Source organism: Pyrus communis, chromosome 2 (genome assembly GCF_963583255.1).
Source record: "Pyrus communis chromosome 2, drPyrComm1.1, whole genome shotgun sequence".
Taxonomy (NCBI): domain Eukaryota; kingdom Viridiplantae; phylum Streptophyta; class Magnoliopsida; order Rosales; family Rosaceae; genus Pyrus; species Pyrus communis.
This window is the reverse complement of record NC_084804.1, coordinates 22,218,879-22,246,722: the sequence shown is the minus strand read 5'-3', so window position 1 is coordinate 22,246,722 and position 27,844 is coordinate 22,218,879. Positions and strand designations below refer to the sequence as shown.

Below are 27,844 nucleotides of genomic sequence, written 5' to 3'. Positions count from 1 at the left end.
AGGGTCCTCTAGGTGGAAAGCAACTTGTATGGAATAAGTTCACTGTTACACGGTGTCTCGATTAATATTATTATTTCATATAGAGAAAAACTTACATATGACATGTATTAATGAACTAAAGTGTTATATGATGGTGAACTTGTTCCATATAAATCTTTCACCTATAGATGGAGATACAAATACGTTAAAATTGTACCATGCTTGATTAGAGATTCTCTGCACATAAATGTTTGTCAAACGGCACTTATGATCAATTTAATTCAACTTTAATTCTGTTTTTTTTTTTTTTTTTTTTTTTTTTTGACAACGACGGTTGTACACCGTAAAGCAATCAATGTGTCCATAAATAAAATCATAGTTAAAATGTGGATGCGAGTACAAACGACATGTGGCAATCATCAATAAAATGTATCAACAACTAAGCCAGCTTTGGTCCCATCCATGGTCCATCACGTGACTCTTTACCTTGTACTTGTGGCAAACATCAACCAAGAAAGTGTCCTCGCTTCATTATTTTTCCTCTTGTGGGCACGAAATTGGGTTTTGTACTCAACTCTTTTTCCAATCAATTACACCTTGCGCGACAGACTAGTGTACCAAAATGTACCAAAATGTAGGAAAACATGTTTTGGAGGCACCCATTTTTCTCTACTCATTTTTATTATTGTTATTATTATTCATAAACTTCATCATGAGTTGGAATTTTGTTCGTACACTTAGAGATGACGATATGATGTCAAGATTTTATAGTCGAGTCAATGGCCTACTACCTATTACACAGATATTGTTTCAACTTAACCACGATGTACATGTTTAAAGGTATTGAATTTTCTCACAAAATACCTTGGTACAATTATGAGTAGAATCATTGAATATAATTTATAATATTATTCTGTGAAATTTTCGGTTTGGGGTTCTATTCTTCAACACATGAGATCTCAACTTCATGCGAGAGGTGGAAGAGAAACAGTTGGATCAAAAACATTAACGTGTCATCTCAAGTCTAAATTAAATTCAACGGTGAAAATTAATCTAAACATGACTTTAAATGGAATATTACTAGAAAATCTCCTACAACACTTTTTAGGGTTAATTACACAAACACCTTCTGAAGTTTTTCATGTTTTCATAAAAACTCCACAAGTTTAAAACATTACACTAACACCACCTAAGATTTTAATCCACTTTCGCATAAACCCTTCAATGACAAATTTACCCTTTTAATTAATCATCTAAAAATAAAAACCACATTTACACCATCTCCTATGGAGATGTCCAATTTCATTTTTATAGCTAATGTGGCAAAACAACATTTTGTAAAGTCTCCTATTCCAGCTGAGATGTCAAATTAAAGTGCTTTCTAATTTTTTGTCAAAACTGTCTACTTAGGATTTTTTTTTTTTTTTTTTTTTTTTTTTTTTTTTTACACATTTCATTTGGAGATTCTTTTACATCTCATTTTATTTTTCGTGAGGGGTGAATATTAGTTCTACTCCAATAGGAGAAATGTAAATTTGAGATTTCATTTATTATTTTCTCTTTGGTTGGCAAAGCTCACCTTCAAAAAATGTAAAAAAAAAAAAAAAAAAAAGCAAATTTGTATTTTATATACATCTTCCGGCAAAAATGAATATTTAGATCTCGCCATTTTCTTGCCAACCAAAAATATAAAATGCGAATTTCAAGATATTCCATCTTTTATTGGAGATACTTTCATCCATTGTTAAACCTTCCATGCTTGTCTGTTATGAGTAATGAGATTAATTATTACTCAAGGGCCAAATGGTGAGATTTGATTACGCTGCGTAAATGGATTAGGACTCAATGTACTAGCCAAAAGAAAAACAAGATTGATATGATAAAAGTTTGGGTGATTTTGTATAAAATCGATAAAAATCACAATATATTGAAAATAGATCAATAATATTTATGTTAATTTTAAATAAGTTAATCATGTATTGTGATATTTAAATGCATTTAATATAAACAAAAATTACAAAATTTGCCACTACAACTGGCACCCATCTCAACTGACACCCTTTTTTTTTTTTTTCCCTTCATATTTTCATAATTTGGAATAGGTCAATATGGATAGACACTGCAACGCAATGTCTGTTTTTTTATTCTATTTTCACATTTAGATCTAGACACTATGTTGCAATGTCCATTTCATGGTTTCATTTTTTTCCATCACTCACATGCCTCCTATACGTTCATTTTTGCATTTGGATTCAAACACTGTAATGTTGTGTCTATTTCCTTGTTCAGTTTTTTTTTTTTTTTTTTGGATTCAGACGCTGCATTGAAGTGTCTGTTTCATGTTCTATTTTTTTATCATTCACATGCCTCCTATGCTTCACACCTCACACAACTCCTGACTTTCACATTTGGATTCAAATACTGCAATTCAATGTCCATTTCATGTTTTGTTTTTTTACATTTGGATTCAAACACTGCAAAGCGGTATCTGTTTCCTAGTTTTGAATTGCTGACCGTAGAGCTCTATGCTTTCTACCCTCTCACCGTTCCTCTCTTGACAAGCTCCTATACTTAACTAGGCTAGCTTTTCTCTTAGTGATGGCTTGCAATTGCAATTGAGAGTCTACGATTTGCAATGATATCTCAAATGGATGAAATGAATTATGGTAATTTTCGTATGAATGTTTAGCAATGTCGAAATTTACTATGGAAACATATTAATGAAACTCAATTCTAAAATTTATTTAATGAATTTCTACTACTATTGATTCATATATACTTGTTCATTTTAGATAATCTTATTAAAGTTTTTTGTGTAAATGGACATAAGCTTGGGAACGGACGAGGACGCTGTGATATGGATATTTGGACACAGGAATGTAAGCCGAAGGAGGAAAATCAAATATACTTACCAATACTTTTGATGATTTTCAGTCTAAACTTTCTAGAGATTTTACAGTATTTTCTCCAACATTTTTTGGTTTTAAAACTAGTATTTGAATTTGTCAAATTGCAAGCTAAAAACTTCATAAGAATGTCATGTTGTTATTGTTTTTGTTGATGTTTTCCAGCATGAATAATAAATTCTAACTATTTATAATGGCATAACGCCCACGTGGCATGCATAGAGAGAGAAAGAAAAAAAGGATAAAAGAGTCAAGTTCTATCTATATATAATGACTTAAAACCCATGTGACATTTATCATTTACCTATTCCTAATTAATAAAAATATATTATTGATTAAGTCCTAAAAAAAAATATGCTATCGATATATGATTAACTAGTTAAGTTTTTATTGATTTTTGGCTAAATTACCTTAAAAGTTAATATGTAATAAAAAAAAGTATATTAAAATACCTTTATTAGTTTTATTTTTAATGAATTTATCATTTATACAACCGTATATTTACACTAATGAGTAGAGAATAAATTAATACGGTACTCATTGTTCACGAAAATCAAATCTAACACAAGAGACTGTCACTTGCTAGCTAAAAAGAAAAATACATACAACAAAACAAATTACAAGAAATGCTAAAATGAAACCAAATTATAGTATAATCAACAACAAATTACAAGAAATGCTAAAATGAAACTAAAATGCTGAAATGAAACCAAAATACACACTACAATACAACGGAATTTGAATAAGTGTTTACATAATCTTCTTTTCCATACGTAAAAAAGAAGAGACTTATAGAATGGCATAGGCAAATGAAAAGTACTACTATTCTTCCTCACTTTTTCTTGTCGCGAGCAATGTTGTGGTAACATAAGATTCCAAGTGCAATAGCACATACATTACTCCATGAACAATTTTTTGGTAATTAATCCCTTAAATTATTTGAAATTAGTGAATTTAAATGCGCAAAAGCCTTCATTTATGGGTAATAATAGACACAAGCACAACAGATCATAACTGGACAATTCAAATGAATTACTGTCATACTTATTGGAAAATAAAAATGGTAGGATGATATTAATTAAAAGAGTAACCTGTCGTTTAACCTTCTGAACTATTTGAAGTTAGTCACGTACTTTTGATAAATAGTCCCTGTAACCATTTGAAACTAACCAATTAACCATTTTCCGACAACTTTCATAAAATTTCTTCAACTTTACCGTCGTATAAATAATTCAGGATGTAATTTGTCAAAAAATAGTTTAAGAGTCATTTTCAACTGGAATAAGATAGAAAGGCATACTATAATTAATCAATCGGAGAAGGGTAAAATAGAATTTTGCAAACGACATACAAACCATGCGTTTTGATGTGGGCACCCACAGAGGAAGAAGCGCATGTTGTGTGTTGAGCTCTCCCAATCCCAGAAAATTATCCATATCTTCGAAACGGCACCGTCGGCATTCCCCTTGTCACCCTTTTACCCGTTCAATTTCACCCCCAACACTCGCGGTAACACGGTCGAACAGTAAAACGGTAAATCCAAGGCAACCCCACCCGCCGGGCCCACCTCTAAATTCTGTTTATTTTTCTGTCTTTTTAATCTGAGCCGTCCAACAGATCACTTACTCAACATCCCTCTTGGATCTCCCACTTTTCTCTCTGTTTAAAAATCCAAAAATAGTAGAAGGGAGAGAGAAAGCACACACTCTGTGCGTGTGTGCGTGCACTGCTTTAGCCTTCTGTGTAGAGAGAGAAACAAGAGAGAGAGAGAGATATGGAGGACTACAACTGTAAGCGAATGGCGGCCATGGACGACTCCACCAACGCAGCCATATCCAAGAGAAGAAAAGTTACTGCTTCAACGCCGTCATTGCCTCCAACTCAAACAATGCTTCAGCTCCTCAATTCCTCGGACTCCTGCTCCACCTTTTGCTCCGATCACTCTCCGCCTCCTTCCTCTTGCTGCTCCAGCAACGAACTCAGCGATGTCCCCGCTGCCGTCCGCAGCTCTCCGCTCCTAGATCTGGAGGTCAATCTCGCTTCCCATAGCTCCGTCCGAGCTTCCAATTTCTCTTCCCCCTTTCTTTCGGTTCGAAAACGAGGAGACAAAAGAGGAGAGAGAAACTAGCGGACGGAAAAATGTACTCCTTGATTTTTCTCGTTTCCGTTAAGATTTTCTCAGGAAACAAACAGACGATCACTCTCTCTCTCTCTCTCTCTCTCTTCATTTTCCTTCAATTTTACGTTTCTCAAATTTTATTGCAATTTAAAAAAAAATTAAATTTCAAATTTCATTTCACCGCTTGCAGTCCAAGAGTTTCAAAACGGTTTTCTCCAACTCGACCTCCTTCGTCAACAATAAACTCAGGTTTCATTTCACATTCATTCATAATTTTCCTCTTCAATTTCTCCAAACCGAAACGTATTTTTTTCAGGTTGATTTTTGTTCCTTAAAACTCAGCAATTTTTTTTTTTTTTTTGTAATTCGCTGCACCAGCAGGGAAACGACGCCGTCGAGCGAGCTGTGCCTGGACTCGGACGAAATGTCATCGCCGGTGTCTCACCGACGGAGAATCCCGGAGAGAAAATCCCCTCCGTTTGAAGAGATCGAAGAGTTCTTCGCTGTGGCCGAGAAGTACGAGCATAAGCGGTTTGCAGAGAAGTGAGTACTTTTTTCACATTTTCCATTTTCTTTATATTTTCCATTTTTCTGCTGGAGTGCGCACGATAAGCCACGTTTCGTGTAGTGTACTCCACCGGCGGCGCATTTTAACAGGAGACGGAAATCGGAAACCCTAACTAACTAACAACATACCCGATTTTATCGGTTTCGAATTGGGTTCGGAATCGGGTGCAGGTACAACTATGATATCGTCAAGGACGTGCCTCTGGATGGTCGGTACCAGTGGGTTCGTTTGAAGCCATAAGCATTTCAGTTAGCTCTAGAGAGAGAAAGCAGGAGGTAGAGAGAGAGAGAGAGAGAGAGAGAGAGAGAGAGAGCAGGCGGTGGGTAAATTACAATAAACTGACACTCGGTAGGACAGAAAGTAGCATGGAAATGAAGGGGGAGGGAGGTGATCTGGGTTTTTGATTGTACAAGCTTCTCTTTTCTTCTTATGTGACAACAAATGGAAGCTTCTAATTCTCTGCAACTTCTCCCAACTTTTTTTAATTAATTAAATTCTAAAATTATATATATTTATTTACGCAACAATTTATACATTAATTATTTTTTTGTTTTTAGTTTTGGGAAAGAAAAGGGATTTTTGTTTGGGTCTGTTTTGGGTGTTTGTGGGTGTGTGAATCCCATCTTTTCACTTTTTTTTTTTAATCAGCTTTTTGGTTTATAATCAGCTTTTTGATATATATATATTTTTTTTGCGTTTGGGGGTTTTTGGCTTTCCGAATATGCTTTTCATGTAATGGTAATGAATCGTTATGTTGCTTATAGTGGAGACCAAACTAACTATAGCTTGGCTGGAAAGTAGGTTTTTTTTTATTTTTTATTGTGAGTTCAAATTTAGTTTTTAATGTCACTTAGTATTATAGTCTAATAGTATTTCTCTTCACTTGTATGTGAAAGATCTTAAATTCGATTCTCGCTAAAAGTAAATTTGAATCACATCATTACTAGGTCATTGTGAGGCTTAGTCCACCCCCTCTCCCTTAGAAAATTTTGTTTGTTAAAAAGAATTTGGCTTCTCATTTTAGAAGTCCCTTGCTAGCGATTGAGACTCATCTCCGATCCTTAGGATCCAATTATGATATTTTATGTCAATGATCCATTTGTTATGCGAGGACGTGGGTATGATGCTATTTTGTGACAGGAAAGTCACGAGTTCTAGTCGTGAAAAGCAAGGGTAATGCTTCTTACGATAGATGTTCCCCCCGCAACCCTTGCAAAGCGGGGAATCTTGTTGGCTTGGGATCGACCTTTTAATGCATCTGTTATGCATAAAAACATTGTATTATTGACCCGAGATGTCACAGTGGTACATCAAGTGCTCCACTTGCCGGCTTATGTGAATGTGGATTAACAAATTTGTGGTTGCAATTTTTTAAGCCTAGAATTGTTTAAGATTTGGAATATTTTAAGATATGCTGATTAGGCTAATTTAAAAGAGGGAAATTCAATTCAATGCCTTATATCATTATAGGTTTAGTTTTTTTTTTTATATTGAATCTACATTGTAGGTTTTGGCTTCTGTATTAGATTACTAGTTATAAAACAAGAGGTACTTCTACTAGTAGTACTGGAGCTGCTTGCAGTATAGCGACTCTTCTGTACCTAATTTTAACTTAATTGGATAAATACCTATTAAAGCTTTTTGGATTCTAAAAACACTTTTTTTGCTGCTACTTTTAGAGAACGATATGATATTTCATGTACTTGACGAAACATTTGAATTCTAAATAAACTTTTTGTTATGCTTTTCTGATAGCAGCTTTGCTAGCAAAAGTGCTTATGAGTAGAATTGCTTCCGACATAAGCAGTCCGCCAATTCCAAATGCACTCTTAAAATGAAATTTTTTTTTTTGGGGGGGGGGGGGGGGCGCCCATATTGTTTATTGAAAAACGGTTTTTTATACAAACTATATTATCTACACTAAGACGATAGAGGAGTGAGCTAAGTTTCACAATGGACTAGCAATAATGTGATTCAAATTCATTTTTGGCGAGATTCGAACCTAAAATCTCACTTATAAATAAAGAAAAATATTACTAAACCGTGATACTAAGTTGCTGCAAAACGTTTTTTTTTTAAGATGTGTATCTTGTTATAGAAAAACCATGAAGAAAATAAAGAACAAGAGGGAAAGTAGAGGGACGGGCGGCTGCTTTTGAAAAGCTGGACAGGAAATATTCGCTACGTATGTGGGCAGAATCAGTCTCTCTATCACTCCCTCGCGCACTCACACACTGCAGTCTGCAGAGGGAGTAGCAGATATCGAAAGGGTCGCAGAGGGCATTGTCGGACACAGAATTAAAGCAAATCCAACAGGTACATGCATTTGAACATGATTACACACGTGTCAAAAACCCAATCAATCAATTTGTGGGGTTTGGGGTTTGCTTGCTTCCGCCCCCAAATAGATCAACAAACAAGAGTAAAAAGATGGACATATTAAAGTTAGTAAATTGGAGTTTATGACAAATAAAGTTGAATTGTTACACTTACACTAGCTGGTAATCATGATTAATGGGTACTACTACTACATGGATCATTTTTGTAATATTCACTTGTATAATGCGGGTACAATGAATATTATTTATGTACTTCTAAGACTTATTTTAGGGGAATTTAAAAAAAAAAAAACTAAAATATGTACTTTGTATAGAATTATAGTCACATTTTTAAGTTTATAATAATTTTAACCAAAAGTTAATATAAAAGTACTAATATATTATTAATAACTAAAAACCTCTCCATTTACTCTTTTTTTTCTTTCTTTTTTTAACAAACAATATTATTTACATTAAAAGGGAATGGTGGGCTTAGCCTTACAATGGACTGGCAATAATCTGATTTAAATTCACATTTGGCGAGAATTGAACCTAAGACCTTTTACTTACAAGTGGATGAATACCACTAGATCGTAATACTAAGTGACACTTCTCCATTTACTCTTAACCGTGAAAAAACCAGAATTTGGATAACATTTCATTTTTGGAAATTTGCAGGAAATCTCTAGCTATCCAAATGGAAGGAAAAAAAAAAAAACATCATTATGTTTTACATTAGAATTTTTTGGATATTACAATTGATGGTTTGATATAGAAAGAGTGTTGGAGAGAGAGGAAGTATAACAAAGGGCAGTGAGGAGAAGCAAATGAGGGACAAGAAGGAATGATAATAGATGGGGTTACATGAAGGGGGTGAGCATGGGGCACTTGGTGCGGATGATTGCTCTCATTTTGTGAGTTAATAGGCTATTGACTTTCAGGTTCACTCGTCAATGGAGTGGGTTATCGACAGCGATCTTGTTTTGCATTATATATGGTTGATTTGGTTTGGGGATAAGTCTATATAGATCCACCACACTTTGACCTTTTTTCGGCTAGGACTTCTCCGTCTTCATCCGAGCGCACAGTCGCCGAATCGACATCGGCATTTGCAGTGTCCACACAGGGCTAGGGCTGGCTCAGCTTCGTGCTGTCACCGGCTATGGACAAGCCTATACTTCCATTAAGTATAACGTATATACCAAAATGTCCCTCACTTTTTCCTAACAAAAAAATTTCATTTTGCCTGAGAACTACATACCCTAAACCTTAAACCTTAAATTATCAAATATACCTTTACCTAACGAAACTTGAAGGGTTTGTCACACAAAAGGTAGCATACGATGCGCCGATTTTTTCTGTTGACGCAAAAACGTTGCCCAATGAAGGTCACTTTGCTCGTCAGACATTATTCGTTGGTCAAAGGGCTCTGAAAATACTAAAACGTTGACCACTTTTGCCCGATGAATTGTTTTATTCCATCTACTAAAGTTACTTCGCCTGACGAAAGTTGGTTCGTCGGGCAAATGGTAATTTTCGGTAATGATTGTATGTAAATAGCTCCACATGTTTATTAGAAAAAATGTGTGTTTAAAGTACAAGGATTGTCACTAACACTACAATCTAGTAGTGTTTCTTTTTATTTGTAAGTGACAAAAGTCTCAAATTCGACTCACTTGACTAATGAGTTTAATATCTAATTATTATGGATACTCGTTACTTGGTTTAAGCCAAAAGCTTTGTCACATGTGAATAATTTTTTATTGTAAATTCATGTAAGTGCCATAGTGTGATTCCCCACGTATCAACTTAAAAAATAATCATATCTCGGTTGCACGAATGATCCTCACATTTTTCTTCAAAATACAGCATTGTTATAAACATAAAAAATAGAAATTAAAAATGAATTTAGCACTTAAAATGGTGACTTGTAATATTCTCCTTATCTATTTTCACTAGAGAAAGAGTACAAATAAATTTTTTTTTCCTTGTGTACAATTTCTTGACATGAGAAGTTTTCTTGTGTACCTGAAACACTTAATACGTAAAAATATCTTCTTATATGTTAGAATATAAATAGGTAATATGATTTATATATCTTATTGATAGAGTATATTATTAAAAAGTAAATATACATGTTATAATTTGAATAAATTGGTAACACGAGGGTGTTTCAGTTAGGTTATCTTGTGAGAGAATGAGAGACTTTCACGTGCAGTGGTGGAGGGTGGTGGCCGATCGATGCATTTTGCTTGCTTTGGATCTGATGCACCTAAATTTTAATGCAAACTCAGTCTTGAGAGAAAGAGATAGCCGAGAGGTGGGGATTTGTAAAAGGAGGAATGTTGCTTGCTTATTAATGAAGTGCGTTGGGGTTTCGATTTTGGTGTTACGGAAACTTATTAATTATTCTTAAGGTATTTGCAGTTCGAGATTTTTCATTTGAGGATTTCCGTCACATATATATATTAGAGAAAGTGTTCCAGTGATTTTTTTTTAAAGTGAGACTCTTTATGGACTCTCACACATTATATTTTTGTATAATATTTTATAATGTTGACACAAAAATTAACGTTAAATTATGCCTTTGTTTTTTTTAACAAACAATACAGTTAATGAGTTAAATTTAACTCATTAACTATATTGTTTGTTAAAAAAAACAAATGCATAATTTAACAAAAAACGAATGATTAGGAATGAACTCGTACGAAAATACGTAGTTATCACTACTTTCCATCTGTGTAATAAATAAAACCGCATGTAGAGGATTTTCGTGTTATTTACTTTTCTTAAAATTCAAGCACATACCACTGTTTTGGCCCACTTAGTTTAGTTTAGCATTATTTTTCGTTTCTTTTTATCTTGAAAGAAGTTTATTTTTCTCTGTGACAATCTACTTCTATACTTCATATTATTAAATTTAAACAAATTTAATATTATTAAAAATTCTGAATGCATTCATTTGCTGATTCTTGGGCATGCTAATGTTTCACCCTCAGATTATCAGTACGATGACAATTAATTTGGCCAAGCTGGTCTTCTATATTATGTTAAAGTTTATTTAAATTGAAGATCTTTTTTTATGTTATCTTTAATGTACTATTTTATATTCGTATCATTTCTTAATATTATAATAAAACCGTTAACATTTCGTCTAAAAAAATTTAAACAGATTTCAAATTTTGACATTTCCAACTTTTAAAAATTGGTGTTGTTTACGGCGTCTGTCATGTATGATGGATGCTCAGTGATGGTATGAATGTTTAACTATGCTTTCTGAAATATAGATACTAGAGTATAATAAAATAAGAAAAAACTATTATATCAACTGTTAAATATACTGGAATAACCTAAGAACCTTTTGGTTCCAAATCTTTTAATTATGTTCTAACACTTTAGCTAGCATTGTAACCTAACTTATTAAGTGAGATTGAACATGAAAAAACTATAATATGTTGCACGTTGTTAACGCTCAAATTTGGGAGGTTAATAAAGATCAGTGTGGTTGGCCCTTGATGGGCTCGAGGTTGAAACAATAAGAATTGAACAACAAAATTGAAGTGGTTTACTTCTAAAAACTGGGCTACGTTCACTATGGTGGATATTGAATAAGGGTTACAATAAGCGCTCAAAGTAATCTAGTCTCTTTTTCTCTCTTTTTATTTGACCGTTATAAGGTGTACTCATCCTCCTTATACATGTCTTTGGTGAGCCCTAAGACTTTGGGCTTGAGTTTTCCACCGCCTTCACATTTAATGGACCAAGTACGTTGATGTGACCTGCTAGTTGTCCCTCCGTTATTTAGTCGACACGTGGCAATGAAGTGACACTTATTTTGATCCACTTGCATGTTTTCTTAGGCCAATGTGTACCAAGCGGTTTGTTCGCCCCTAGGGTTGTGGAAACTCACGCCCGAGCACTTGATATGTCAGCCTTTATGTCCCTTCATAGGCTTATGTTCTCGCAAATGGCCACCATGTGGCCTGGGGTTGGTGTTCGAGTAAACTTGCCCCTAGGAATTCGTGTCATAATGTTGTTAGTATGTCAACTTGCTCATAGTGGTCGGAAAGTACTATATGAGGAAGTGCTCGGCTTTATTGCTAGTAGGCAAATCAGACCGCTAAATGGTCATCTATAGCTTCGAGATCATCTTTTTAGTTATGTTGGGCCTTGGTCTTCCTTCCCTTGGGCCTCTATCTTCCCTTCTTTCTTTGGGCTTTTATTCTTCCTTTGAACTTTTATCTTCCTTTGTTTGAGCCTTAACTGGACTTCTCCCAAGTTTGTACTATTTTAGAGGTCCAAAAGGATCCTGTGTTAACATACGTGAATCCACATAAAAAATAATTGACAAAAATTAAATATAAAATTGGTAATAAAACTAAACCATAGTGGTAAAATCAACAAAATTGAAACTACATATCATGTTAGGTTTGCATATCCTTATAATTTTGCGGAAAGTCTTAAATTCTACTGCCTTCTAAGCCACCAAATTGGAAGTGGTAATTTTTTTTATTTTTTATTTTTTGACAAACGCAATATTTACACTAAGGGGTGTGGGTTAAGCCTCACAATAGACTAGCTATAAGCCTATAATAATGTTGTTCAAATTCGCGTTTGACGATAATCGAACTTAAGACCTCTCACTTACAAGTAAAGACTAATACTACTAAACCATAGTACTAAGGGGCAAACGATAATTAAACTTAAACGTTACCAAAAGGTATCCAAAGCTTAAGAAAACAAAACCCCACCAACTAGCTCTTGATGTACTAGTGTTGTATTCCATAAGAGGTTTCAAGTTTAATATCGACTTTACCCAATGAAAAGTGAATTCCAAGAAGCCCCACCTAGTAGCTCTTGATCCAGTTTTTTTCTTTTCAATTCCTCGTGTTCATTCACCACCCCGTACCCATTTGAAAAATGAAAATTTCTAACAAGCGTCGCCAACAAACTCTTGATCCAGTACTCTGTTCTTCCTAATTCTAAAAGTGTGAAAGTGTCCCACAATTCTCACCTTTTTTATTTTTTGGACAATGGGATGAAAAAAAACTTGATGTATAAAAGTTTAAAAACCACAATATGTATAGTTAAGTGAGAATTACCTTAATATTATAATCTAAATCCTTGAATCAAATATAAGATTGATTAACTATAATAGGGATGGTTCATTATGGAATCCCAAACCAAAAATGGGCTCCCGAATCCAAACCTAAAATTTTCGGGATGAGAATTTGAAGACCAATCCAGAACCGAAATTTCGTCATTCCCAATTTTCAGGATTCCCTAAATATGTTTTGGTATTTCGGGATGGATCGTGATTGGATTTTGGGTTTTTGGGTTTTTTGGTCGAAATTTGATATTTTTTGGATGTGAGCTAAAATTTTGTTCCCTAATTTCATAGCAATAAAAATTTAGGTTTTTTACCAATTTATTCATACCAAGTCAAATTGATGTTCCAAAGTTCCAAATGACTTAATTTCATACTTATATTTCTAATATTATCTACTATCAAACTACTTAAATTCAACATTCAACATGCATGCAACCAAAATATATATATATATATATATATATTTTTTTTTGGTTCGATTTAGGAACCATTGAATATGTAATCTCAATTCTCGTACCGAAAAGTTCGGGATCATTTCAGTATGAATTCTGAAAAATTTGGTATTATAGGTTTGAGAATTTTTCAGTTGTGACATCCCACATCGCCCAGGGGAGTGATCCTTATATGTATATTCTCATCCCTACCTAGCACGAGGCCTTTTGGGAGCTCATTGGCTTTGGGTTCCATAGGAACTCCGAAGTTAAGCGAGTAGCGCGCGAGAGCATTCCCAGGATGGGTAACCCATCGGGAAGTTCTCGTGTGAGTTCCCAAAAACAAAACCATGAGGGTGTGGTCGGGGCCCAAAGCGGACAATATTGTGCTACGGTGGTGGAGCGGGCCCGGTAAGTGGTCCCCTCAGGCGGGATGTGACAATTTGGTATCAGAGCCTAACCCTGGTCGCGTGGGTGCCGACGAGGACGTCGGGCCCCTAAGGGGGGTGGATTATGACATCTCACATCGCCCATGGGAGTGATCCTTATATATATATTCTCATCCCTACCTAGCACGAGGCCTTTTGGGAGCTCACTGGCTTCGAGTTCTATGGGAATTCCAAAGTTAAGCGAGTAGCGCGCGAGAGCATTCTCAGGATGGGTGATCCATCGGGAAGTTCTCGTGTGAGTTCCCAAAAACAAAACCGTGAGGGCGTGGTCGGGGCCCAGAACGAACAATATCGTGCTACGGTGGTGGAGCGGGTCCAGGAAATGGTCCTCCCAAAAACAAAATCGTGAGGGCGTGGTCGGGGCCCAGAACGAACAATATCGTGCTACGGTGGTGGAGCGGGTTCAGGAAATGGTCCCCCCAGGCGGGGATGTGACATTTTCAGTATGAATTTTTTTTGTTTGGTTTGGGATTTGCGGAAAATTTTCCAGCCGTAGACTATAATCAAGAAAACAAGGCTCCCCAAAGCTTGAAACAATTTTACCATATTTGTCAAAGAAGTACAAAGCAAGGAAAAGAAAGGATAAAGTTGTAAAGAAAGCAAGGGTCCGACGTGGCCGAACTTATCCTAAAACGCGCGCGGTGCATTACAGTGTGACATGTCCTCTGGACCCCACCTCAGAGAGAGGTCTCGTGTGAGTTCCCAAAAACAAAACCGTGAAGGCGTGGTCGGGGCCCAGAACGAACAATATCGTGCTACGGTGGTGTTGCGGGTTCAGGAAATGGTCCCCCCCCAGGCGGGGATGTGACATTTTCAGTTTGAATTTTTTTTGTTTGGTTTGGGATTTGCGGAAAATTTTCCAGCCGTAGACTATAATCAAGAAAACAAGGCTCCCCAAAGCTTGAAGCAATTTTACCATATTTGTCAAAGAAGTACAAAGGAAGGAAAAGAAAGGATAAAGTTGTAAAGAAAGCAAGGGTCCGACGTGGCCGAACTTATCCTAAAACGCGCGCGGTGCATTACAGTGTGACATGTCCTCTGGACCCCACCTCAGAGAGAGGAGACCCCACCATGACGTTGACCGCATAGGAGGGAGTCATGATCCAGCGGCAGGCCCACCACGGCCCCTCCCCTATATCGTTTTCTTCTCCGGATTTCCCACACGAACACGAGTGGCTCTAACAATCCAACACCTCTCCAACGACCATTTCCCCATCTACCTCACAATTCCACCCGCACCAAAAACCCTAAAATTCAATCCCAAAATTCTCCCAAAGAAGCTCAGCAGCTATGTGGAGCGGTGGCGAAGCTAGTGGTAGTGGCGGTGGCGGTGGTGCTGGCGTCGGCCGTGGAATCTACTGGGGACGGAAGGAGGAGGTCTCTGATTCCAAAGGAATCGTTGTTATCTTCGCTTGGGTTTCCATTCAGGAGAGGCACTTGCAGAATCACGTGGATTTGTACTCGTCTCTCGGTTGGAATTCCCTCGTTTGCCATTCCCATTTTCTCCATGCGTAAGTGGATTTTCTTTTCTCGCTTTTTCTCACCACCCAAACAGAACAAACATTTACATGAGCTGTTTTTTTTTTTCAGATTCTTTTTGTACTGAATCTTTCGTGGGTTTGCTTGTATTTGGTAGATATTTGGTTTATGATTCATGGATGGGTTTAAAGATTGGATTTTTATTCACTTTTTGCTGCATTTTGAGCTTATTTTTTTGCTCTGATGATGACATTATGTGCAGATTCTATCCCGAAAAGGCCATGTCGTCCGCCTTTGTTATTCTCAACGCGCTTGTTGAGGTCAGCTTCCTTCCCAGTTTGCCAATTTCTTATTAATTGCTTCTTCAGATTTTGATCCATATGTTAAATATGAGCTATGATCTGATTCCGGGGATAATGACTGTATGGTTAGTTGTGTGTGTATGTGTATTACTCGCCCAATGGCGAGAAAGAACCCAACTCTTATATGGCGTAAAATCCTATCCCCATCCCATTCTTACTTCGAATTGCTTTTAATGCCGGTGGAATTTGGCATGCATAGCTTTTAATTTTGCTCAAGTTTAATCTATGGAGTGTCCTGTTATTTATTTATTTTGCGTATGCAGGAGCTAAGGGTTAAGCCATGTCCTGTAGTCTTTGTGGCTCTTTCTGCTGGTACAAAAGCTTGTATGTACAAGGTTTTTCGGGTAAGTTCTGTGAGTAGTGGATACCCGACTTTGTATTTGGTACTGATAAGTTGATTTCTGGAATGTTAGAAGTCGTAACTAGTCTTTTCTGATTTCATTACAATGGTTGTACTGTGTAATATAATAGCTTTGAAAAATGTAAATGCAGATTATTGACGGAATTTGTGAAGGTCAGCTTTATCTGGTATGTGTTTCTTTGTAGTTTCAGTTAAAAATTGTGCAGTAATTTGTTCATAATGCCCATTTGATCCCACATGTTCATTTTGAAACTCTGTTCTTATTAGTTATTTAACTTTGTGAAGGCTGAATATCAATTGGTCAGAAAGTGTATTACTGGACACATCTATGATTCTGGTCCAGTTGATTTTACAAGTGATCTGAGCACTCAATATGCTCTACACCCAACCATTCTAAAGATGCCTGGATCGTCAAAACTGGTTTCTTGGGTAGCTAAAGGCATTGCTTCCGGTTTGGATGCGTTGTATCTTACTAGATTTGAATCCCAGTGCGCTGAGTATTGGCACGCTCTGTTTTCGTCTGTTGTAAGTTGTCATTCAGCCTTTACTCATCTATAGCTGTCTATTGTTTGTTTGTGTTAGTTAATGGACTTATTTAAGTTTTTTTCTGTAGAATTTGGGTGCTCCATTTCTCGTTCTGTGCTCTGATAAAGATGATCTGGCCCCCTATCATATTATCTGCAATTTCACTCAACGTTTACAAGAACTTGGAGGAGATGTCAAGCTTGTGAAATTGAATGGCTCCCCTCACCTAGGTTTGTCTCAAAACATTTTCCTTTTTATCCGTCCTTTTCTGTAATTTTAATATCCTTAGAGTGAACTACCTACAAAAGTTATATCGCTCATCAGCAGGTATCTGGAAACCAGTAGACATAGCTTAGCACTGCTCTCTAACATTATCTTTATAGTAATTGGATATCTGTAAGAAATTATATAATTTTGTTTGGGTGATGTTATGGCATGTCAAGCGCGTTCAACAGGCAACTCTCTTGAACAGTATAAAATGTCCTATTGAAATTGTCTGAATCCTTGTGGGCACCATCGTATTTTGGACAAACATAAGGTAAAAGCAATAGATGCAAAAGTTTTAAAATCATATGGTTAAAGCTTTGTTTAGTTTTAGGAGTTTTGGGGGATTTTCATTCTCTTTGTTGGAGGCCGTGATTCAGTCAGTCTTGTAACATTAAACATGTGGTATATTTCATGCCAATCTATGGTAATGGGGAGTCTAGACCTGGTGCTGACCTTCAGTCCAACATGATCATTGGTAGAATGAACTTGCAGAATTGCAGATATAGATAGTTCTGCTCGGATATTTAAGTAGCACATAGAATTTTTCACATTTTTAACTCTCGGTTTACTTCAATGCTTGTGGCACATAAGAACTAAACTTAAATAATTTTATGTTTGTTTCAGGTCATTATAAGCATTATCCAATACAGTATAGGTCTTCCGTTACTCATTTTCTTGAAAAGGCTGCCTCGGTATTTTCTCAAAGAATTAAAGAACTTGAAGGTGAAAATACTAGCATGGAAGGCATGCAAGATGAGATATCTGAACTAATATGTGATCTCCAGAAAGCAGCAGTTAACTCTAATCAGAGCCTTAGAAGAGTTGCAGTGGAGCCAAGCGACCACTTCTTCTTGCCAAGTTCAGCTGAGAATCAAAATAGTACAGGCTCTGGGTCTTTACAAGATGAACAAAAAGAAAGATCCGTCTCTCTGCCCAGTCCCCCAAGCATTAGTGCACATAGTGTACTCGGCCAAGTCCTGTTTGATGTTTGTGTCCCTAAGAACGTTGAGGGTTGGGATATTAAATTTTGCGGGTCTTTGAATGGGCAGCCATTTGCCTCTGCTCGTAGGAATTCACCTCCTCGTGGTCTCAAAAGCTTTCGTCGCTCAAGATTATAACTTCTCTTATGGGTTAGCTGGAATAGATCACTGAAGATCCCGAGAGATTCGATACAGATATGATTCCAACAGGATGATGCACAATGAATTAGTGGTTGCAACCAAGGTGAGGACTGTCTGGTCAGGCATCTTCAGGGGTATCCAGAGTAAACCATGCTTATTCCAACTTGTTGGTCTGGTCCTCTGGAATGAAGTGTACAGAATGTACAGATGGAACGAAGGATAATCACATGTGTATAACAACGTAACGTATATATGTTTAATATAGAGTTTGTCTATCTGGTGAAGCATCGAAATGCATAGATGCCGGTGATCTCGACGGTTGATGATGATACATATCACCAGGAGTGAGGTCAGCCGTGACGCCGCCCGAAACGACCATGAAGGGAGTAACTATGACAGTAGATGTTGGATGAATCATGACTAGGATTTGTACACTGTAAATAGGAGGAAGATGGATGTTGTAACTTTTCCTGAATAAGCTAATAAAAACTAGATATACATCAGAAAATTTTGGTTTGACTCAATTTCTTTAAAGGACAGACACGTGGAGAAAATTTTACTTGTACTTGATATTTTTTTCGATTCTCAACTCGTTTATTGACATGGTTGATTATTTAGTACTGATTGAAAGCATTTAGGACGAGTATGACTCATGAAGGCATATAAACTTGTAATGTCGACCTTCTCTTGCCATTTCCAAAATGATGTTTGCCGTATCGGCAAATCATTATTACGAAATTTTGAATCTCAACCCATAAGTATGTTCCTTCTTCGTCAAGATAACACTAGTGGCGGTGCATTGTGTGCATACCCGAATAACTAGGTGATCCGAGTATTGATACGTTTATCTATTATGAATGAATATGGTGTTTATGCTGTTGATATTATCGATACTTCAATTACGTAATTATAGATATATATTGCTTTGATATGCTTGTCGGTAACAAATAACTGATGATGTGGCAACATCTTATTTTTGAACTACTTTTACTTTCTACTCTTCTCGTAGTTTAATCCATTAAATTCAATTTTGATTTATTTAACATAATGGCTAGAAAATAAAGATGCGTTTGACGAAAAGCAAAACACAGTGACTAGTGACTAGAGAGGTGGTAGAGCTCTCAGGCTGAGAGTTTATCAAACACCTAAAACTTCATGCTGGCCATGAACGTCAAGCAAGAAGAAGAAGTCTCTGAATCTGAGTATTTCCCAGAAGAAAAAGAAGAACACGACCATGAAGAAGAAGACAGCTTGACCGTTTCCCATAAGTATCAGTACAATATACCTTGTTTTTGTGATTTTCGACACGGTCCTTATATTTTGAGCGGTTTTACTTTGTATTCTGCTGCATGTCATGACTCAAAAACCAATAATTTGGATGATATTTGTCCTCAATTATTTTGGAGCTGACCCCGCCGTCTTTGTCAAGTCTATGATACGTTCAAACGTGTCCTCTTAACTGTTGCGCCAAGTTTAGAAGGAATTTGTGTAACTAATTATGTTCTTAATTTTTCTATTGACGGACAGTGCCGTTTGTATTTGCCATTCCCTCGAAGTTGAAGGTGGGGAAAAATATAGAGTGACGTTTCTTGGGGAGAGGAGGATAGTCAGTGCTGGATGGCAAAAGTTTTCTACTGCGAAGTTACTTGTTGGCGACCGTTTAGTTTTCCATTTGGTCAGGCCCTTGAAGTTTAAGGTAGTCACTGTTGTTTCCGGGGACATAGTTCTCTTTCTCGTAAATTTTACAAGAAACAGCTTGGTTCTTATTACCCTCTTGTCCACTTAGTATGGTGTTCTTGCTAGTGCTAGGATGAAGCGTATCTACCATTGCATGTGGTTTATCGGTCTAATTTCTTGATATCTACCGTGCGGATTAGTTTACTGTTCTCTCATACAGCTTTTAGCCTCTTGAAAATGAAATCCTGCGCCAAAAAAGAAGTGTTTGGTATGCTCTCTCTCCCTCTCTTAGAAATTATGAGATCATTGCATGTGCTTCAGAAATGTTAACTTGGCCAAATATTTTGCAGAGAAAAACCATCTAATGACTCCTCCAAGAGACGTTTTCCAAGGCAACATTCAAAAGTACTAATCCCGAGCTTGTTGACAACCAATCTGAGGGTAACAATGAGGACTTCGGCTCCACCTTAGCGGAAATTACATTTCGAGGACCAGCAGCTGATTTTGGAGATTTTAGAATGATTGATAATTTTGCCATTCTTGTGAATGGTGTGACTAAATATTCTCAACTCGCTGTGCAGGTTAGGACTATCTATTATGACCTATGCTGCTCAGAAGGCTCATTTCTGCATGAAAATCTCCTCAAAAGTATTGACAGTAATTTGGCTGCTGAAATAATATCCGAAACTACCAACATCGCTAATGCCGTTAGAGCTTGCAAGCTGCCCCCCTCTCATGCTGATTGTGTAATGTGGGAGAACACTTTACATGCCTCTGAGCTGTTGGATTTCTACGTGTGAGACTGAAGGGGCGCCTGAGCATGCCCTTCAAATACGAAGTGGCTATGAAATCAAAGAGGTATTATGAAGCTAATTTGAGCAAGTTGGTACGAGGGAGAAGATCAGAGATCTTGATTCAAAGCTTTTGGAGTTGAAAGAGACGATGGTAAGTTTTGATGCCTAAGATAAGGGCTTTAAAAAGAATTTCGAGGAACCGCGAACCTCTCTTCCATGAAAATTTTGAAGCTCCATGGTGTTTAGAAGTGAAAAAAAATACACTCAAGCCCTTTTAGGGTTTTAGAAGAAATCAATGGCTCAGATGATTTTGTTCTTCTTCAGCAAGTAGATCTAGGGATTTCACATACTTCAGTTGGTTGTAATCCAATATGCGTAGCATTCTCTAATCAAATCCCTTGCTCATTTTTTTCTTCTTGAATACTGTTTGGAGTGTAATTATTTGTTCTTTTACTTGCAATGCACGTTTAAAATGGGGAGCTTTACATTATTCTCTCATGTTTTGGATACAATAGTTCAATTCTCTTCTTCAAAGTGTTTGCTTTTTGGGAAATGCCCTTCAAGTTTAGACGCAACGTCATCTTGATACCTCATTCCTAAAACATAGCTAATATAAGGCACAATGTTACGTTTTAGTTTTCATGTTAGACCGTCGTTAATTTGTCAAATTGGTTGTTAAATGATAATATAAGAAATGTGTGCCTTAGGTAAATATTAATTTTAACCATAATAATATCACTTTACATGATACGCTGCATCGTCAATACCCAAATAATCAAATTGATTCGGTTTGGTTTGTTACACTGTCTTAAGTTCTGACTCTTTTAACTCCAAAAGTCAACAAAACAAAAAGAAATTTGCACAAATGCGACCTGAGTTCTCTGTTTTCTTCATCATTAAAACTTCTCACTCTTATCACTTGAAAAACTGTAGAAAAATTACCTCATAATTTTGGTTTCAAACCCACTCAGGGTCCAATTTTGGTGACCAGTTTATTTTCTCTAATTGTTTGTAAATATTCTTTCCTATTTCCTATTCTCTGTTAACCGAATTAACTGAAAAATCTTGTAAGAATACAGGATTGTCAGTGACTCGGTGGCGGTTGTAATCCCATGATGTCTCAAAGTAATCTCATGATCCGAACTGTCTATGTTTTATATTGTGGGGTGGCCCAACCGAGTATTTAGCGCCGTATTAAGTTATTGGTTAGCGCTGGGTGCTAGACATTGGTATATTTATGTGCACTTAATTTTGGTTAGGCAGGGTCTTCCTAAGAAACTCTGCTGTGAGAATTGCCAGAACAAGATAAGATGATTGTTTTGGAAGACGAGGGATGAATTCCAAACGAGTTACCTTGTGGAGGGAGAAGGTGGGACTGAGTGGTGGACCGCTCAATTCGTTGCTGCCAACATGTTTAGATGTATATTGTTAGATCAAATGGATTGCGCTCTTGGCCTTATGAAATCTGATGCTTGCACTAAACGGACTGATACCGGTAAGTTGCTTCCAAATACACCAAGATCACGTCGCAACTCTTGCTTTCTCCGATCCCCCTTATTATCGTTTTGAAAAATTTAAATCATGTAGCGGACATGATTCCATTCGAAAGTGAGAGCTTGGAATCTATTCCAAAGGACAGCACAATCGACGGCAATAAATACAGAACCTGGTCAGATATCAGATATTCAGTATGAACATGATAGTGAACATCTTGGTTTTGAATTTTCGGATGGACCTAGATGATGTTCACTGTAATCGTCAAGGGTTCAATCATAATTTCTGAGCTTTCAAAACAGTCTTGCCAAGCAGTCAAGAACTCGTTCCTTGATGAACACGTTCTCCAGGGTCTGAAGAGCAAACTGATTGATGGGGTCATTTCTGAGACGTTCAACATCGCAGATGCCATTAGGATAAGACTTTGAAAGCCCTTGAGGTTTAGGCATGAATGTCAGATTCCTGCGTGCCCGGCTACACCAGCTTGTAAGTCTTGCTTCGCGGGCCAAGAGGATGAGGAGCTTGGACTCCAAGCCTTGGAGGCAAAGCTTTTTGCATGTTAAAGAGGCCATAACTAGTCTCGACTCAAAACCGCAAATACAAGTTCCGAGAAGCTTGAGCTTATGCTCCAAGTGATTTCTAGAAAAAAGCTCTGGAGCGTTTCTATGACCCAAAATCACTTTTAGCCCTTCATTAGCAATACTAAATCGTCCTGGAGCATTACAAGCTGGTTTAGTGTTGTGTGGTACTTCCCAAAAAAAAAAAAAATTTAATAATTTAAAAAAAAAACTGTTGTCAATGACAGTAGCAAAGCATAGAAAAGTATAAGCAGGGTCTACCACGCTTTTAAAAAACGTGTATTTTTTTTTCAAAACATAGTGAACAATAGCCATTTAATGAAATTTCAAATGATAAGTATACCTTCATATATTTTACATATGAGCCAGGTCTAGTGAACATGAAAAAAAGTTAAGGAGGTGGGCTAGGGAAATTTTTTTGTATAGCCTGGACAAGTGAGCTGGTCCAAGTCTTATATGTTAGAATTTCTCCTTAATTAAGAGAATGACTAAGTTAGTTCATTGCAACAGTAGCGTTTTGAACCACTGATATAAGGTTAAATGTAAGCTTATTTTCTAATAAACTTTTATTAATAGTCCAACAAATAATACCATAATAATTATAAACCCATTCCGTAGACGACACTCTTCTTGACTAGAGGCTGTCCAAGGAACATATTATTTGGATTTATGCTAGTTGTCTTGTTAATTATGAGAGCTCTGTATTTTCTGTGTTTTGGAAGCCATGCACATCAATTTCACATCAGAGAAGACTAGTATGAAAGCTTGCTATCTTTTTAGTTTCCAAAAAAAAAAAAAAAAAAAAAAAAAAAAAACTTGCTATCTTTTTTCAATGGAAACGGCGGCAGCCTGAAATTTTACCATATTTACTTGCTGTTTGTCTCATTTTCTCCCCACTTTATTTCTAAACTTTTCAGTCTAATTAATGCCACTCAAAGCTCTCTACTTTTAGTCCAAAAAATAAAAAAAAAAATTCTTTTATCACTTATTTGTATAATTATTTATATTATCTTTATAATAGTGATGAGATTCAAATGCGTTAGCGAACTTTACCTCTATTAAAGAGATAATACAAATAATAGTACAAGTAGGTGGTAAGTATTGCATCACTTCCAAAAAATTAAGCCAAGTATTCCTCATGATAAATTTAAAAACACAAAATTAGAGTAAGTCTTCAATAGCCCGAACTATTCGATAATTCAACTTTATATCTATTAAATTGACAAGTAAACATATTATTTTTTCAATTCAATCCCCACTGTTTATATTATGTATTACTGATTAGTCCAAACTATTAAAGAAAATTTGACAAAGTCAATTCATAATTGAATTTTAGAACTTCGTGATCATAAGACAACACAAGTTATACTACAACTTGGTCTTTGCTCGAAGTTTGCCCATAGAGTTTTTAGACGGTTTACCTAACGAAGGAATGGGAGAACTTAAAAATATGGAAAGTATGAAAAGAGAATTGGATCAACTACTCATAGTTGATATGAATCATGATTTTAGGTTTTTATTTTTTATTTTATTTTTTTATTTTTTGAACTAAGCGGAAGGGGGTCGGTTTAGCCTCACAAGCAATAATGTGATCCAAATTTGTCTTTGGCGAGAATTGAACCTAAGACCTCTTACTTATCAGTGAAGAAAAATACAATTAAACCGTAGTACTAATTATAAATTTTAAAGGGAAGCTAACACTTCTTTTTATTTTTCATGAGTTCTCATACCTATACTTTTATAAAACGAAGGAAACTCAAACTAATTAAGCCCGCTTGTGAGAAAAGGAAAAATCATTTATCAAACTGTATCAATATGCCATTTTTTATTACAAGTAATAGTACCTTAGTCTTTTGTTGAAGTTTGCCCATTGAGCTTAGACGGTTTACGTTTATAACTACCTATTAAAACTTAGATATAGTAAATGGATAATGCTATCAACACATCTGTATTTATTTTTTACACATTCTTTTTAATTTTCAGGTTGTTAGATCGAATGAGATGAAAAAAAATAATAGCCAAAAGTTAACAAATATATATGAGAGATAAAAATAGGTGTGTGAATAGTACTATCCATAGAAATAAGTTAGAATGATTACACGAACTAAGCTAAGCTCAATTTTGAGAAAAGAAAAACTCATTTATCAAATTGTGTCATTGCATTATTATTTTTTTTCTTTTTATAAATGATATTATTATTTTAATTTAGAGAAATGCTAAGGGGCACTCTCTCAAAAGTGAGAATCTCTATGAACTCTCTGCCATCTTATAGTTTTTACACAATATTTTATAATATTAAAACGTAAATTGTCGTTAACTGTGAAGTGACAGAAAGTCTACGAAGTCTGAAGATTCCACTTTTGAGTAATCCACCACTTATTCTGTCAATGCCTCATTTAGTAACAAATTTTCAAAACATTTTAACCAAACTCAAGTTTAATTAATCCATCTTGATTAGACTACCCCAGTCTAACTAAACATAACTTATAAAAATTAAAAAAAAAAAAAAGTCTAACTAAACATAAGCATCCTGTTTAATTGACGGCTCGGCTCGGCTTCTCTTTACAAAGGAGTTGGAGTAAAATATTGGGAAATATTTCACTCCAAAACCACCCACCCACTACAAACAACACCTCTGTCCGTACGGTCAGCTCTGTAATGATCTCAGATCGCAGCCAGTACCTTCCCATTCCGTACGGTCAGCTCTCTAATCAAAACCCGGTCAGGCCGGTCACGCTTCCCTATAATCCCACTACTCTCTCTTTCTCTCCTCTCTCTCCATTTGACTCTCTCTCATCCATCACGGAAACCCAAATCCCATTTCTTCGTTCTCTATTTTTTTCTTCAGCTTCTGCTCAGAGCCACAACCGCCGTCCGATTCTCAGTCCCACCGCGCCTTCCTTGCTCCGCCGTACTTCTTCTCAACGCCGTCGGCATGCCCGGACTCAGTCCTCTCCGCCAGGTACGTACTTAGCGCAACTCGCCATTACATCTCCCTCTCAAACCCCACAAACTAAGCTACCCTTTTGTGAAAAAATATTTTTGCTTTTCTGGGTGGGCATAGAGCTTCGTGGTGTGGAAGATGAGGTTGCGGACAAGCTCGGTTTCGAGAAGGTCTCGGAAGATTTCTTCGGAGACTGCAACTCCAACGCTGTACTCTTCCGCCACAAAAAGACCGGCGCCCAAATTATGTCTCTGTCTAACGACGACGACAGAAAGGTCTTAGGAATTGTTTTCCGAACACCGCCGTGAGTTCTCTTCCAAAATTCCCTTCGTTTTCATGTAATGCAGTTGCCCATTTCGGCTTTTCGCCTATTTGTTTGTTAATTTTGTTCAACTGTTGATGAAGGATCGATTCGACTGGAGTCGCTAACATACTGCGGCAGAGTGTGTTATATGGGTCAAGAAAGTACCCGGTGAAAAAACCATTTGATGAGTTGGTTAAAGGGAGCTACAGTACTTCTCTGCATGCTAAAACAATGGCTGATAGGACCTACTACTCTGGTTCTTGCACAACTACAAAGGTAAAAACGAGCTGGCAAAGTGGAAAGGAAATTACAATGTGGGTGTGTGAAGAATGTATTTATTCTGTATTCCAAACTTACATGGTTTTCGTAACTGAACCAGGAATTGTATAATATGGTTGATGTACACCTTGATGCCGTTTTCTTTCCTAAATGTTTGGAGGACGTCCAGATTTTCCAGCAACAGGGCTGGCTTACGAGCTCAATGACCCTTCCGACGATATATCTTATCAAGGTTGGACATTTGATACATGTGCCCAGTTCTCGTATTCTTGGTTTCCATTCCTTTGACAAAGTTTATGTTTCTTAATTGGTTATACATTTAATTCTTTTCCAAGTATGAGACCAATGTGGCATTTCCTCTTAAATGAATTGTGGACATAATTTCAGGAGTTGTCTTCAATCAGAGGAAAGAGTTCTATTCTCGGCCTTTGCCTGAAGATATACTGAGGCTGATTGCTCAACAGGCAAGCTTTCCTTCTACTTCTTTCGTCCAATCGTTTATTGTTTATGTTTGTGGAGTCTTATTCTTTAGTACACCCCAGTATGCTTATGATTTGAGCACCCAAGTATTCTTTGTTAAATCAGATTTTCTCTTGCTGATGAATCATACCTAGCTTCTGTCCCTGTCTCCGTCTCTCTCTAATTCATGTAAATCATTATCTGATGCATAATACTAAGCTAAGTGCTTAATAAAACCATCTGCATACCTACTTAAATAACATTATAGCTTCTGGGTGCAAAATCACTTACTCGTGTGCTTGCTACAGTGATACCGTTCAGATTTGTTTGTGGTAGAGTTTGTTGAGATCATGTGTTCTGTTGATATACCAGCCATCCGTTTTGCTGACTTGGTAATTAGCTATACAGTCATCTGTTATCATTGACGCATAGAGGGCTACTGGTTTGGTTATTATGTTTGCTTAGTGTCATCTGTTTTTTCTTTTAAATTTCTCCGTATTAATATAACATATCTGGTTTCCATTTTTTGCAGGCCATATTCCCAGACAGTACCTATGGTGGTGTTGACTGTGCAGGGGATCCAAAAATTATTCCGCAACTGACATTTTGAGGACTTTAAGGTTTGTTGTGTTTACTAAGGATGAAGATTAGTTATCTGGGATATGAGATATGTACCATGATAGATTTTGAAACTGTGATTGTTTATGTGTTATGAGTCTCGTGACATTAAGATGTATTCTTTACGGTTTAGTCACTGGTCCTACAGACTTATATTGTGCTCTCATTTTGTGAAGTCTTAACTTTTTACGGTAGCAGAACAATCTTTGCAACTTTTTGAGGAATGCTCTGGAAAATCCTCTGCATGTTCCCCTCAACATAGCCAGCAGAATAATCATCCAAACTTGTGAACCATTTTAAAGACACATTTCACCCTGGGGGCATTTGCCTGTAGAATATGGTATTAAGGATTTTACTACAAAAATGTTTTTGACTAATAATTCTGCTTATATGAAACCTTTTGTATGTCAGTCTAGGTGACTTATAGTAGCATTCCACATCCTTTTTTATCTCTAATATTCTATTTAATTTCGATATCTCTCTTCAACCAAAATTCTCTCTCAAACTGCATTTTCTACGAACATATGATTCTTGATCTCTATACAAATGCATTGTTTTCTAAGTATTATTTTATTACTATAGACTTTTCTTTCTGATTTTCTGAGAATAAAATTACAGGAGTTCCACTGGAAATGCTACCATCCCAGCAACGCAAGGATATGGTTTTATGGAGATGATGATCCAACTGAGCGCTTGCACATT

General features: G+C 36.4%; 1 protein-coding gene, 1 long non-coding RNA gene and 1 pseudogene across 2 annotated transcripts; all 3 read left to right on the top strand.

The window, feature by feature from the left end:
• Positions 1-15,062: 15,062 nt before the first annotated feature.
• On the top strand, positions 15,063-18,573 carry LOC137725728 (uncharacterized). The gene is made up of 7 exons (XM_068464498.1): positions 15,063-15,391; positions 15,622-15,679; positions 15,985-16,065; positions 16,214-16,249; positions 16,368-16,607; positions 16,696-16,837; positions 17,499-18,573. Exons 1-7 carry the CDS (start codon positions 15,171-15,173, stop codon positions 17,990-17,992), a joined length of 1,272 nt encoding a protein of 423 aa, XP_068320599.1. The 5' UTR covers positions 15,063-15,170; the 3' UTR covers positions 17,993-18,573.
• Positions 18,574-19,144: 571 nt separating this feature from the next.
• Positions 19,145-20,635, top strand: LOC137724952 (B3 domain-containing protein Os01g0234100-like; annotated as a pseudogene).
• Positions 20,636-25,564: 4,929 nt separating this feature from the next.
• LOC137725663 (uncharacterized) lies at positions 25,565-26,558 on the top strand. The gene is made up of 4 exons (XR_011067534.1): positions 25,565-25,786; positions 25,888-26,100; positions 26,235-26,297; positions 26,453-26,558. It is a non-coding gene; the product is annotated as an uncharacterized lncRNA (long non-coding RNA).
• Positions 26,559-27,844: the final 1,286 nt, after the last annotated feature.

Bases quoted from the DNA above. Each gene is read 5' to 3' on its own strand.
- LOC137725728 (XM_068464498.1), top strand. From the start codon at position 15,171: ATGTGGAGCGGTGGCGAAGCTAGTGGTAGTGGCGGTGGCGGTGGTGCT. The intron at 16,250-16,367 runs GTATGTGTTTCT...AACTTTGTGAAG, and splicing joins GTGAAGGTCAGCTTTATCTG to GCTGAATATCAATTGGTCAG. The intron at 16,608-16,695 runs GTAAGTTGTCAT...TTTTTTCTGTAG, and splicing joins ACGCTCTGTTTTCGTCTGTT to AATTTGGGTGCTCCATTTCT.